The sequence below is a fragment of the Sceloporus undulatus genome, chromosome 1 (genome assembly GCF_019175285.1).
Source record: "Sceloporus undulatus isolate JIND9_A2432 ecotype Alabama chromosome 1, SceUnd_v1.1, whole genome shotgun sequence".
NCBI lineage: Eukaryota > Metazoa > Chordata > Lepidosauria > Squamata > Phrynosomatidae > Sceloporus > Sceloporus undulatus.
Genome location: NC_056522.1, coordinates 192597440 through 192612161, shown reverse-complemented (window position 1 = coordinate 192612161; position 14722 = coordinate 192597440). Strand labels below are relative to the sequence as shown.

Sequence of the window (14722 nt, the reverse complement as noted above, 5' to 3'; positions counted from 1 at the left end):
AGAAAGAAAGAAAGAAAGAAAGAAAGAAAGAAAGAAAGAAAGAAAGAAAGATTATGCATTCATTTTTGAAACACCTAAATTAATATAGTACACCTTAACTAGTGCACTTCAACATGAACAGGTGGGATTTTTAAACTCATCTCATGTCATTTCTAGAATATAGATCTGACTTATGAGCTCACAGGAGTGCACCTTAACTGTCCAGAAATCAATTTTAAAAATCCTGCTGGCAAAATACATAAAATATGTGCTGCATAATGCCTTGGATATATCACTCACTTCACTCCTTGAAGCCACTGCTCGATGGAGAGGGGTCAGCCACATATTGTCCTTGGCATTGACACGGGCACCTGAAAGTCAAAAAGGAACACATCTTTAGCATCTCATGACAAAAGGGAGCTAAGACCCCTATTATAGGCACTATAACTCCAGCTGCACAGAATAAGCATGTAACATTGAAAGCTCTTTACCTTACAGTCTGATATGTAGCATTTATCCCTCAGGGTTGACTGCAAGCCTAATCTATCTTTCATGACTCTTGGAAAAAACCACGGGATCTGAGCAGATGGGCAAACTGGATCATCCAAAGATCAGGAAGAAACGTATTTTTCAGTCCCTTTCACAAAACACTCTGCCACTTTATTAAGGTTATTGTTTAATTTTTCAAGAGGCTGGATGCAACTTTACTTTTCCAATATGCAAACATACATTTAATCATTTAAGACAGCAGTACTGTTTCTCTACCCAACATCTACCCTTCTAGGAATACAGTACTTACTGATTTTATCTACACCAGGAAACATGTAGCCCAGTATAGGCAACATGTGGCTTTCTGGGAGTTGGACTGCAAGTGCCATTGTCATCTACCATAGACTATGCTGGTTAGTTCTCCATTGGGAACTACAACCCAGCAACATCCGGGCAGCCATAGATTGCCCATTCCTTATCTGTGCTATGCACTTCCATTCCCTTTCTTTTTTAATGTTTCACTGATTTTTTTCAAGAATAATTCAACACTCATATAACTGGTACACTCTAACAAAGAGTGTCTAAAAGTAATCCTGCATTAGATATTCTATTTGAACCATGAAATTTCCAAACATGCTTCTTGGTTCATACTGAATGTCTTGTGTTGAATTAGTTTTGTCTGGTTTTTTCCCCTTCTCCACAGATAAATGTACAGTGTTTCTTTTAATAAGGATTAAACATAATAGCGAATAAGTTTTCTTGTTCTCAACCCCTTCCCCTAACTATGTGTAGGAGTGGACAAAGTGCAACCTGCCAGGTGTAGCTGGACTGTATTCCCAGCACCTCTAGTCAGCATGGCCAATGGTGAAGAATGTTGGGAGATGCAGTCCAACAACATCTGGAGAGAAGAATCCACTTCCTGCATATATTGAACAGCACCTCACTGTCTTTAATGGAAACTTAAAGTATCACCCTCCAAGGATACAATGTGGGTTGGGCATTCAAATGATCATTTAGAGGTGTGGGTTGGGCATTCATGAACTGGTCATTTAGACATAACCCTCAGGAGAAAAACAACAGCAAATAAAGTTAATTTCCTCTTGGTAACTGCAATAAAGAGATAAAACCATAGCAGCAAATATGACCACAGTACAGAATTAAGCACATGTGTTATCTGTGTTATCAGTGTTATCACATTCAGGTTTCCACATCATCTTCCTCTGCAAGCTCCACAAGGTGCTGTTTACCTCACACAGAGAAAATGTCTGCACATCTGGTTTAACCTACATGTACTTTTAAAGCAATTATTCAGAAAAACTAATACAGAGGCTGAAAACCCATTTCTTTTTGTTATTTCCTTTTTCATGGAAATAAGCAAAAACCCTGATAATTTGACTTATTGCTGCTTCACATACTACAGCACTATCATGTACACTGACCACATTATCTGATGGGCAATAGGGTTGAGGAAATCTATTCTGCACCAACAAGATGGATTCCTTGTACCCATCCCTGCTTGGTATAAATGCCTAATATTTTTTTTCAAATCAGCCTTGCCCACTGTTTTTCAAGCACATGTTGTGTTGGAAAGGGATATTCCTTCTACAATCAGTCCAACAACAGCGCTAAAGGCAGCCCAATAAACTGTCTTGCTCCATCCTGGAGACAATAAAGTTTGATACATGGTGGTTATGAAGCAATGTGTGAATGCTACAGCATTCAAACTACTGGTAATGCTCCCCCTGTCTGACATGGAGCACAGCACCTTCTTTGGAATGAACCTGCCCAACCCAAACTATGGGCACTTGTCCATGGTGCTGAATCTGCATGGTCAAAAACAATGCACTCTGTTGTTTTGACACCAAACTATGTAGCCTATGTTGCAAACAACAACAACAACCACACACAGTGTAAGATACACAAGCAATCTGTCCAAGCAACGAGAAGTTATTTCAGCAGCAAAGCTGTCAGATGTAAGAAATGCATGACATTTTCTCATCCAATACATGCCCCCATAAGATTTGGTGGAAGTGGTATATACAGAGAATTGTATACAATCATAACAAAACTCTTTCCCTGGTTTTCTCACAATTAATATAAATTACAAGAAAAAGTGGAAAAATAGTGTTCAAGAAGTGACATATTACTTGGTCAGATCATTCTCCTACCTAAACCAGCGCTGATCAGGTGCAGCTTTCCAAGGTCTTTGCGGAGCTTGGAAAAGTTCATTTAGGCTCGAGGAATTCTGGGACCTGAGATTCAACAATATTTTTTCCAACCTGGGGTCTTTCCCTAAGACCTCGCTAGTCGAAAGTCAAGCTAGACATGTTTAAAAGTGCACAGTCAGTTGCCATGTCTGGAGTTATTGTTTTAAATGAAATACCAGGTGCAAAAGGAAGGCAATCTTCCTCAGAACCACAATATATAGGAAGGTAGGTTTTGAGCTGTCTCCAAATGCAATTTGAAGGAAAACTAAGGGCAGAGAGAGCATGTTTAAATTAGTATGTAGGAAAAAAAAGCTTTGTATGCCAATACCAATGAAAACACACTTATTGCAGTACAGTAAAACCAATATTATCAAGATTGCTGCTGGGAAGGGAAAGGCTAAACGTCCCCACCTTTTATACTGAGATTCCAGTGAATATCAGGCCTTGTCCATGATCCTGGAATTCTAGTTCAAAAAAATCCAGGTGTGGCTCCTAGTCACTCAAATGAAATAATGTTTCGTTTGGCTCTCCAGCTGTTTTAATTAGGAATATAAGAGATCGAAATTGGGATCTAATGCCTGAGAAACATGTGTTCTGCCACTTAACTGCACAGTCCCCATTAGTTCAGTCTAACTAGGCAATGCCAAACCCTCCGACCACATAAACCTACACAGTCATACTTGACTGCAGTTTCATAGTATCGTTTTTATACATCTGGCTGCAGGTCTTGTACTTCACCTCTGAATAATTTCTGTTTTAATAGTAACCTAGAGGCCCATTTCTGATATGTCTCAATGAACATGACATATGCTTCAATCATTAGATGCTACGTTTATTTGTACTGCCACCAGTTCATGTGCCACAAGTCCAACTATGAGCATATTTCACCAAATGTCTCTCCTGAGCCTTGTATGAAATTCAATGGACCAATTCTTTCTGCAGCATTTGGTCTCACTGACAATATTGCTATCGGTTGTAAATCTTTCCAAGTGCTCCTTTAAATTAAAAAAAAAACACCAACAACAAATACAAAGGTTTAGAAAGAAGTTCTCTTTCTACTGTTTACACTGGTCATGTCCACCCACTTTATCCTTTGAAAAGTATTGTCTAAGAAAAAAAGGGGCCATAAGAAATTAATGAAAGTAATATTGAATTGCTGGTTTGATAGAGAGAGGATTTGCTTCTTTCATCCAGCAGGCCACTGCAGGAAAATATATACTGTGTGTATATATATATATATATGAGTCATAACCTTGGGCTATTCCAAAAGGGTATATGAGCAGCAATGTGTTCTGTGAGTAATGATACTTCAGAGATTTTTAAAAGGAAAGCAGCCAGAATACATGTACAAGAAACAGCATCAGTCCCCACATCCACCCCATGGTTTGCAAAAGACCCCATGAAACATCATGGTGTCATGTTTCTTGTTCACAAAAGAGGTGAATCATTCCACCTGCACCTTCACATAGAGAGTGTGAACATGTGCCTTCAAGTCACCTGTTGACTTATGGTGGCCTCAAGAACTTTTAGCCTACAGTACTTGGTATTTCTTGGTGATCTCCCATTGAAGTATAACCAGGGCCAACCCTGCTTAGCTTCCAAGATCAGATGGGATAGGGTGCCTTAGGGTATTTAGGACACAGTATGCAAAAGGTCTATTTTAGTAAAAAGTAGACACATTTTGGAATTAACAGTGGCAACCAGTGACTCTGATATTAGGAGGACAGTGAGTGTGCTCTGGGTTTGAATCCAAACATTCAAGGAGCTATCCAACATACTGGGTCCTATCCTCAAAATAGGGTCAGTATCTTGGGTAGTTCATTTAGTATTCTGAGTAAAGCTGGAACAGATTCACCATTCCACTGGCCCAGAAGCTACCAGCCACCATTGACAATTATGTTTGAAAATAGTATCATTTATTTCCACTTTGTCCCTTCTGTCAACAACCTGGTGGCGGTGGTGTACCTTCCAGTCATTTCCAACTTATGGTGACCCTAACACAAGGCTGAGGCTTTGTATGACTTGCCTAAGGTCCACCAAGTGGGTTTCCATGTCCCAGAATGGATTCAAACCCTGGTCTCTAAAGTCATAGTCCAATGTTCAAACCATACACCACACTGGCTTTTCCCTTACAATTTAGATAAGTGTTTAAAAGATAGTAACTCATTTTGCTAAGAACAGAAGGAATATTGGTTGAATACTTGAAGAAACTGGACCAACATACTTCCCCCTCAATGTTACAGACATGCTGCTCAACTCCACAACATGACTGTGCCTCACTCACATACACACACATTAGAGGAAGCTAGATTAACTGGAAAAATATCAAATCCCTATTTAGAATCATAGAACCATAGAGTTGGAAGAGACCGCAAGGGCCATCCAGTTCAACCCCATTCTGCCATGCAGGAAATCCAAATCAAAGCATCCCTGACAGATGGCCATCTAGCCTCTGCTTAAAGACCTCCAAGGAAGGAGACTCCACTACACTGCCGGCCATGAAATCTTCGACTTCACTGCGCTCCTGTCTTTAGGACTGGAGCGTGGCTTTGGCATGGCTTCCAGCCTCTTAGGATGCATGCATTATTTAAACAACATACCTCCAAAGTGACCTGAAACAGCTTTATTTTGGCCTGTCTGTTCAGGCCCATAGTCTACAGCACTTGGTATTCACTGGCAGTTTTTCATCCAAGTACTAACCAGTGCTGACCCTGCTTAGCTTCCAAGATCAGAGGGGATCTGGTGCCTTTAGGGTATTTAGTCCCCGCTCTGGTCTAGGGGGTATTATTTCTGTCCAGAAGAGAAAACAGCTTGTGAAAGATGTACAGCACATAAGAAACTACTTCATATCAGCTCAAGCTATCAGCTCATCTAGGCCAGTACTATCTACTCTGAATAGCAGCACCTCAATGAACTCTCAAGAAGAGGTTTTCTCAACAACTACTTCATGCCCTTTTAACAGGAGTTGACAAGGACTGAACCTGAGATCAATGAGCTGTCATCTCACATCAAAGCAATAAAAAACAAAATGTGTAGAAAACCAGGAGGTGGAGAGGATTCATACCATGCTACATTTCTGCTTGAACTAATTCCACTCTGCACTTTGCAACTGTAGTGAGACTTATACCAAGAACTTAGTAGTTTATGCTCTCAACCACAGCCCAGTGCCAGGACTCCAGTGAGGGTGACCTCGCTATACAAGTCAGGAGACACACACTTTCCTGCTCGCTCTCGCATATATATAAACCCATAAAGCAAATGTCAATCATTCTTCTTATTTTCTCTGAAGTCATTCATAGAGAAGGACTTTGAAGTCTGATTAAGGACATGGTTCAGGTCTACAAATATTGACCTTGACAAATCATTTAATCCACCTTAAAACCCTTTAGGCAAGTAAAGCAGATAAAACCAGAAGTCACTTGACTGGTTTATAATAATAATGTGCATACACATGCACACTACATAAGCCAGTCTCAACTGAATTCATACGAAAATCATATTGTGACATATGACTTGCTGCTCCAAACACGAATTTTCCTCCAAGCCCAATTGGAAAAAAGTTTCATTAAATCTAAAAACTGCATTGGTCTCACTCAGGCCTAACCATACTAGAGGTATGTCTCTATGTGTAAAAACATAGTTAAACAGTGGCTGTAAACCAGACTTGGGGCCCTTTCAGACTACACACTTATAACAATATGATTCCAGTTTTTCTGCCATGGCTGCATCCCATGGGCTCCTGGGGTTGGCAGGTGAAGGAGAGGGAACTTTGGAATCACCAATCCTCCTGTGGTCCTTCTGAACAGACTACAAAACCTAGGACTCCATGTGAGGTAGCCATGGCAGTTAAGGGGAACTCATAAGTGCTGCAACTGTGAAATGTGAAAGGGCTCCTCAGAAGTAGAACTCTCTCTAGGATGCTGGCATATTCTCTTGTTCCTGGACCCCCTGTGGATACCAAAATCCATGGATGCTCAAGTTCCATTAAATACAATGGCAAAATGAAAGAATCCATAAATATGGAGGTCTGACTGTACTTTTATGCACATTAATACAAACTACATGCTGCTAGGGTGGCCTTCCGGATGGTTTTGGATATCACTAGCAAACATTGCCTTCCTATTTCACTCTACATTACTCCCTCATTTCCCCCATTTTTTTCTATTTTTATTCTAAAATACTGGGGGCACATTGTAGGATATAGGGTCGTTCCAGAATCCCCCAACTCCTGACAACTTTCTTCTTCTTAATTTTCAATCTACTTTGTGTTCAAGGTGTTCTATGTACTTGCCTTGGTTTGCTTGCTATTAGCCCAAAGGTTTTGGATTTTTCTGTTGTTTTTTGGGTACCTCTCTTTTGCACTTCTGATCTTCATCTTACTCTGTGTATTGTGACCCCCTCTACTCTTGGTTTTACCTGCTGTAAAACTACTCTGCCCTTCCAGTCCCAATAGATATCATCCACCATTGCAGGCTAGTCATGGAATTAATTTATATAGGTTATATGGCCTTCAATATTTGTATTGCATAAAGAAATCAGGTCATGAAAACAAGTCATATTTTGAAAATGTACAACTAACAAGTGTTTCATAAAAACCCATTATGATTCGCCTGTGCATTTTAAAGGGTTTCATTTGAATCATTATATCCCTTTATTATTTCACAGCTGTAATCGATTTCCCCACCCAAAACAACCATGGAAGGGGATCGTGCTGGTAGGGTTGCACATATGCCCTATGGGATACGGCTGTTTCTAGTTAGATTATTACAGTAATTAAAATAATGTTTATAGTGTAAATGAATGTGCTTTGACATTCAACACCAGCCTTCTGGTTGCAATTTTAAATATCTGGTCTTATTTTGGTAGTGAGAACTAACTGATGACCACACATTAATTTGCCAGGGTGCATATGAAATGAGGCCCTTTAATGAACACCACACATTGCTTGTGCTTCACCAGCTCCCTTGTTGTTATATTCTATTGTTATATTCTAGTCCTAAACTTTTCAGATTTCCTTTCTGCTGCCTTTCCTTCATGCAGCTAGCCTCATTAACAAAGTAGCAAGAGCTGGACATCTTATACAACTGATAGAGAATGCTATTGTCATTAAGTTTTTTTAAAAAATAATAATTCCACTTTAACTATACAGTATAATGCACAAAACACCAAGCTTTTCAAATATATACATCAAGCATTATTGTACAGGGCCAGAAAAACACTATTCACTTAAACATGGTGAACCCTAAAAGCATATGCTTAATGCTTGTACTAAATGGCTTTCCCACATGTCCTCAGGTTATGTGAAAAGATTTTGACAAGTAAGAAAAAAATGTTTCTAAAACCTCTGACAAAGCACACATAATTGTTCTAGCGGTGTTGTACGTCTTCACAGCAGAACGTGGTTTGTAGATCTGCACCTGTATAGCATCAGTGAAACCTAGAGTAGACGGGGGGGGGGGGGGGTAACTGTGGCCGTGCAGATGTTACTGGCTCACAGCTCCTAATGGCCCTTACTAGCATAGCCAATAATGGTGGATTGTGGGAGCTGCAATTCAACAACATCTGAAAGGTCACATTGTCTCTAGATTTGAAATCTAGGCTTTCAAATCCCAGCCAAATTGTCTGCCAGTACAAATAACAGCCTGAATATTAGTACTACAGTACTTGGGAAGACATCACATATGAACAAAACAGGAGTAGGGAACATGTGGTTCTCCAAGTACCAAAATGAGTACAACTCTCAGCAACACTGGCCTGGATGGGGCTTATAGGAATTGGAATCCAACAGCTTCTGGAGGACTAATCTCTCGTCCTAGCAGAAAGGAAGATCTCTGTAGACATCTGAACAAGTGACCTCAAAATTGACTTTGCTATCACTGTCAGTGCAGAGGTTGTATGTGAAAGATGGGACAAAAGCCAATCCAGCTTAGCATTCTGTTTCCAATAACCAGTTCTCCCTTGAAGCTCGCAAACAGGGCATGGAAGGGTGGGGGGAGAATCAGCTTTCTACTGTTGCCTGCCCTCAGCATCTGGAATCCATGGGGTGCAAACTCTGAATATGGAAGATATGCACAGTTGGAAGATTTAATTTCCACAACTTTGCCTAAACAGATGAGATCTGAAACAATATATGGCTGTGCAGAGTCGTCCTGTGCAGTGTTCCAGCCATTCTTGCCTCAGATGCTGCTGCCGAATAACCACAGGAGACCGTGTTGGAGGAAAGGCCACAACTTTATTAAGCAAACCATTGGTAGGGTTGGCACAAAGCATGAGGTCAGGATCTGCGAAATCAAACAACCCCACGTTTGTCTGATTAACCACAACCTGGCACCCATCAGGTATTGGGATGACCTAGGGGCTAAGGCACACCGTATGACCGCATCTCTGCCATGCGTTCACATATTCGCTAAGCCCCTAGTCACCAGGAGGCACTCTCGCATTATGGCCCCCGCAATGGCCATACGCCTGCCCTATTCGCCCCCGGGTCCCGACTGACTCCCAAACCAGAGCTCCGTAGCCCTGGTACCACACCGTGCAGATCCTGGCCTATGCTGCTGCCCCAAAGTTGTGACAAAAAACCCAAACCCAAGCGGTGGGTGGGTGGGAGAAGGCTCAGCTCCTCCTCCCTTCCTGCTTGGCTCCTAACCACCAGGAGCCAAGCGCCGACTGAGGGCCGGGGCTGGCAGCACGGCCTATATAGGCCTAAGCCCCGCCCTCAGTACCACCTGACCAGGAGACTCCTCCTCCAGGCCCACAGAACCAATCATCTGCCCTGGAGGACCGGAACTCCCGGTCACCGAGCCCAGCTCCCAGAGCATCGCGGGGCGGAAGGGCCTCCCCTTCACCCCGTGCACCAATAGGGAGCTGGGGCAAGCCCCAGAGCACTCTAGGGCTTGTAGCCATTCGCTGCGTCTAGCGGCAAAGCGGTCAGCCCGCCGAGTCGGGCAACCGCTTTTAGTTATCCATTCTTTCCAATGGCACTGTTGGTCACTACAGTTTAACCACAGGAACAGTTAATTCTCACTGGGATGTTTTGGAGTTACCTCAACTCAGCCTTCCCCTTCCTTTTGGTAGAATGGAAAGCCTCATAATACCACCTTCTCTTGTGTGAATAGTACAACTGTAACTGTGTAAGCAATGGCACTCACACCTGAGAATCAGAAGCAAAGGGAATACTCCCCTTTTCAAAAGGTGTTGCTAGGATAGAGGCATATTTCAATATTCTAGGCATGTATCTACAATACACAGATATAGTAGTTTGATCTCATCTTAACCTCCCTGACTTCATGGTTCAGGATCCTGGGATCTGAAATTTGATAATGGATACTTAGAATTCCTCCACTAAAGAGAGTTCTAGTGCTGTAGAGTTTAGGGGAGCATGTGTTAGAACACACTGGAAGAAAATTCTAAAGCATTTCACCAATCTACAAATTCCAGGATTCTGTAGGACAGAGCTCTTAAAGTGCTATTAAACTTCTGTAACTGTGTAATGTAAACACCTCTTCCTGGTGAAGTAGCACAGACACACTGTAATGCAGTGATTCACAAACGTACAGACTACAACCCATCTGGCCAGCCTTACTACAGCTATTCATGCCTAGCTAACTTCCCACTTGGATTAGCAGAAACACTGTACGTAACTTTCAGCTAGTTCAAAATAAGGCAGGTAGACTGCTTAATGGATCTGGCTGACATGATTATATTATGCCAGTACCATCTGTACTAGCTACCAGTCCATTTCTAGGCCTGAACACAGGCTAAATTACCTGAGTTAGTGTATCTTTCCAGGTCATCATCCAAGGCCCTTCTCTTGAGCCCTCCACTAAGGGAGGGAAAGTGGACAGCTACAAGAGACATCTCTGGTGTTGATGTAATGATTTTTCTGGCACAAGGTGATAACTGTTCTTAGTGCTTTTGCTGTGCTGCTGTTTTAAACGCTGCAGAGATTTCACTCCTTGCTGCACATTTTATTCTGGTTTTATTATGTGCATACTCTATCCCTTGCTTAGCTTCTCTTCCTAGGGAATTCTGGTTATTGGATGGTCTTAAACAACCATAAATGAGCAAGCTAGCAAATAGAGGCATTTATGGCTATCAGTGATAGTTTGAAATGAGCAAATATTGCTGTGGAAAGAACTACATACCTGATAAGATGAGGAGCTCAATGATCTCTGCATCCCCCAGGAAAGCAGCAACATGGAGGGGGGTACGCTTTTCTGTGTCCTGAAAAGCAACAAATGGTAAAGCATTACTACCACAAATGTCACTGTGTGTTAACTAAAGACTTCAGGCTGCCATTGTAGCTGGTCTGGTTTTTCTGTCAGCTATAGCCATGAGGGACAGAGGCAAAAGCCAGGCTTGGTTCCCTCTTGTAAATCTCTGTCAAAGTAGTATGACACACAGGGATAACAGACAGTGGCACCACTACCATGTTTCACTTTTTCCTCCCCACCATTCACTTAGCAGTGATGCACCTGTACTGTGTATTGCACAGTACAGGTGCAATTATTCACTAATTTCTTGAAGAAAGCAATGAATAATTTTAAGAATTTTCTCCTCACTAAAAGTTTTAGAAAACTATGCAGTTTTCAGAAATTTTGCTATCAGGACTTTGTGGTTGTTGTGTTCCTTCAAATCATTTCTGACTTATGGCAACTCTTACAGAAGGAGTTTGCCTTGGCCTCCCTCTGAGGCTGAGAGAGTGTGACTTGCCCAGTGGGTTTCCATGGTTAAGCAGGGATTCAACCTCTGGTATCCAGAGTGGTAGCTCAGTGATAAGACTATCACACCGCACTGGTCAGGACTTATTCTGCACATAATTCACTCATGTTTTTGTAGAGAAAACAGCATTTTCTATGCATGACATAGCAAAAATACTATTTTCTGCACAGTAAATGTTGTAACAGGGGGCTTATTCTGCACACAGTTTGCACATTTCCACCTTCTCCCAGTCATGTGGCCAGGGCTGGTGCCCCCATCACACACTCTTCCTGACTCTCCCTTAACCCCGCCTTATGATCTATCCAGCATGCTTTCAGTTTTTTTGGTTTGGTTTGGTTTTTTGCCACTTTTTCCATGAAGTTCCAGGGCTCTGCTACCATTGTTGAAGTTAAAAGGAAAGGAAAGGAAACAATCAAACAAATAAATAAATAAAGGTAATAGTGAAGGGGAGAGAGGACAGAGGGTGAGAGGCACACTGACACCACTTGACTCACAATCAATCAATTGCCCTGGAAGTGACATTTTGCACCTGAGGACTTGAGTGCTTGCCAGATCACTGACAGCTTATCTCCATCAGTAAAAAGGGACAGGTGAGTGAAAGAGCAGCTACACATCAGGTGAGGCACTGTGTGATAAGTATGGCCAATGTCACTTCTTTCATGGTGTAACTGCAGTTTAAAAGCCATGTGCAGTAATGTCTATAGTCCAAAACATTAATTTTTCCATGCTATTAACAGCAGAGTCTCCTCTGTCAGCCTCAGAGTCTTGGTTATTGCTCATCCTAGCAACATACCAAAGCCAGTTTCCTCCCATCTTTTATATTTACCTGTTTGCCTCATTAAGGGAGCCTGTCCAAGGCAACCCAGACTATGAAAAGCCAATGGTTTCCCCACCCCTTTCATCATTTTGCAATAATTTTGGTTGATTTCTTGAAATCAAATCCAGGCACTCCAGTCTTGGACCTCTCATATTGTATTACCCCTGTGGGATTTTATATTGTAGTGCCAAGTACTTGGGGTTTTACTGCTGAGTTAACAAGTAGGTGGGAGAACACATTTGTAACCACCTCAGGCATATACTCTGTCCTTGATATGGTCCTATCTATTTATCGCTTTCAACATGAAGATCAGATGCCCACAGTTTACAGCTTTTTTATCTTGGCATTCAGGTTGGTTGCAGACAAATGTTTAATGGGTCAGAGCTGTCTGACTTCCTGCCAAAATTTAAAATACAGTATACATTTAGAGGTTTTATTCTTTTAGAGGGATGACTTTTTTTTTTTGCAAGTGAAAATAGTGCCTATGCTGAAGAGCTGTACAGGAAACAGGCACAGTGCAGGGATATTTAAATGCATAACTTCTTCTGTCACTTTTCCTATGGACAGTGGAGAGTCTGCTCCTGTATGTATGCATTCCTTAACACAGGCACACACCTCACTCCTTGAAGCACTACCTAACACATACACAAACACACAGACACACACACACACAGACACACACAGAGAGAGAGAGAGAGAGAGAGAGAGAGAGAGAGAGAGAGAGAAGTACAAAGGGTCATTTCTAAAGTAATCACTATTTGCACTGTGCCCTCTGACAGATGTGTAAAAATCTCAACATATGCCAAACTTCTCTGGAGTTGTCCAAATCTTCACCTGTATTCTACCTGGAGATAAACAAAATTATAACAGCAACAAATCTAATTATGAAAGAAAAGACAGTGGGAAGAAGAAAAATAATTGCTTATGAGGCAGTTCACATGGATGTCCACAAAACCTTGGCCTATCAAACTGAAACAAATCAGGCTTGGAGCTGCCAGTTTGGATAAAGCAAAGGTTCCACACTAACAATACTATTTCTAGATAAGCACTCCCCTCCCCCAATCAAAGCTCTTTTGTAGGAATGATGAACTGTTGGTCCTTCGGGTGTCTGAAGTCCCTTGCCACTGGACATGCTGAGCTGGCCTGATGGACGCCGTAGGCCCAAATATCAGGATGGCCAATTGTTTCCCACATCTGTTCTGTCACAAAGTGCCTCTGCAATCCTGTCCCCACGAGGCTTCGGGTGCCTGTGGACAAGCCATTTGTGGGGTGGGGTGGGATGGGACCTTTCCTAAAAGGATCTTCCCCTCCTCATCCCTATTGTCATTGCCTATGGGTTTGCCTTCTCCCTTTGGATCCACTCTGCACAGTTGCTTGGAAGGAGTGGACAGAAGCCAATTGAGACTTTTGCAACTTCTCCTCCTCTCTCATGTCCCTACCCATTTGCGTAGAAGGGATAGGTGAACAGACATCAATGACTATGTTCAACAGAGCCAAGGAACTTCAAGGATTGCTGCTCAGCTGGAGGCATAGACATTATAGATATAGGTATCCAACACCTTTGATCCCCACCACCATCACCCACACACACACATATACCAGGCCTGCATTGTAGAGAAGAAAGTTTTTTTTAAAAGTAGTGGGATAAGCAGAAGAAATGTGGATATGTGGTATTATTCCACCCCTTTGCTGTTGTTTTCATATACAAATGCTTTACAGATAAACTAAAAAAAGGTCAATTCTGGACAAGCACACATACTATCAGAGATCAGGATTGCAAAAAGCCACAAATACTGTTAGTTTAAAAAGTAAGTTGGTGGCTGCATTTACTACAAGGTCAGGAAGCCCCTCTCTCTGGCTCCTCCAGAAATCTAACTGGTGCAAATATTGCAAGGCACTCACAACATATAAATTATCTCACTAACATATTTGCACCCCTGTAAATAGCATATTGACCTCAGATTCTCAAGAAAATAAACTACAACAATATGATTGTGTGTGTGTGTGTGTGTGTGTGTGTGTGTGTGTGTGTGTGTGTGTAAAAGGGCATGCTAGGCTTGTTTAGATTAACCTGCATGTGAGAATCAAGGAAACTAGGTATATTCCTACTTTCTAGACACTACCCATGTCTAGAGTGCTCTCTTCAGGCTGGTTGCCACCAAGGATGGGACCAGCTGGTGAAAAGCTTCTGCTTCAGAGCCTATCAATCCAACAAGTTAATAGGAAAGAAGGAAAACCTTCAAATGACCAGGTGCCATTGATGACTTGAAAAGTTAACAGCAACTCTCTGAACTGGAAACTAACTGGAAGTTTGTGCAGATCTTTTGACTCAGCTAAAATCATAGCTGTACTTAAACCCAACCTTCAATCACAGAAGTCAAGGTAGCAATCCAAAGGTTCTAGGGGAACATTTTTTTCCAGTTACTGAGCAGACCAAAAATTTCTAAGCTCCGTTAAAGTTGCTACACAAGATGCCTCAGAGCATATATATATATATATATACACACAC

General features: G+C 41.8%; 2 protein-coding genes across 16 annotated transcripts in view; one reads left to right on the top strand and one right to left on the bottom strand.

The window, feature by feature from the left end:
* The window catches only part of LOC121919574 (coiled-coil domain-containing protein 150-like), a 475343-nt gene that overhangs the window by 314087 nt on the left and 146534 nt on the right, over window positions 1-14722 (top strand). The window lies entirely within an intron of this gene.
* ANKRD44 (ankyrin repeat domain 44) overlaps window positions 1-14722 on the bottom strand; it is a 188760-nt gene that overhangs the window by 101172 nt on the left and 72866 nt on the right. For all 13 annotated transcript variants that reach the window (XR_006101511.1, XR_006101510.1, XM_042446280.1 and 10 more), the window contains exons 3-4: window positions 10820-10898; window positions 280-350 (exon numbers count right to left, since the gene is read on the bottom strand). Coding sequence is in view for 11 of the 13 variants with exons in the window: in XM_042446280.1 (XP_042302214.1) it covers window positions 280-350; window positions 10820-10898 (150 nt within the window). In the remaining 2 variants the exon portion in view is untranslated. The remainder of the gene's footprint in view (window positions 1-279; window positions 351-10819; window positions 10899-14722) is intronic.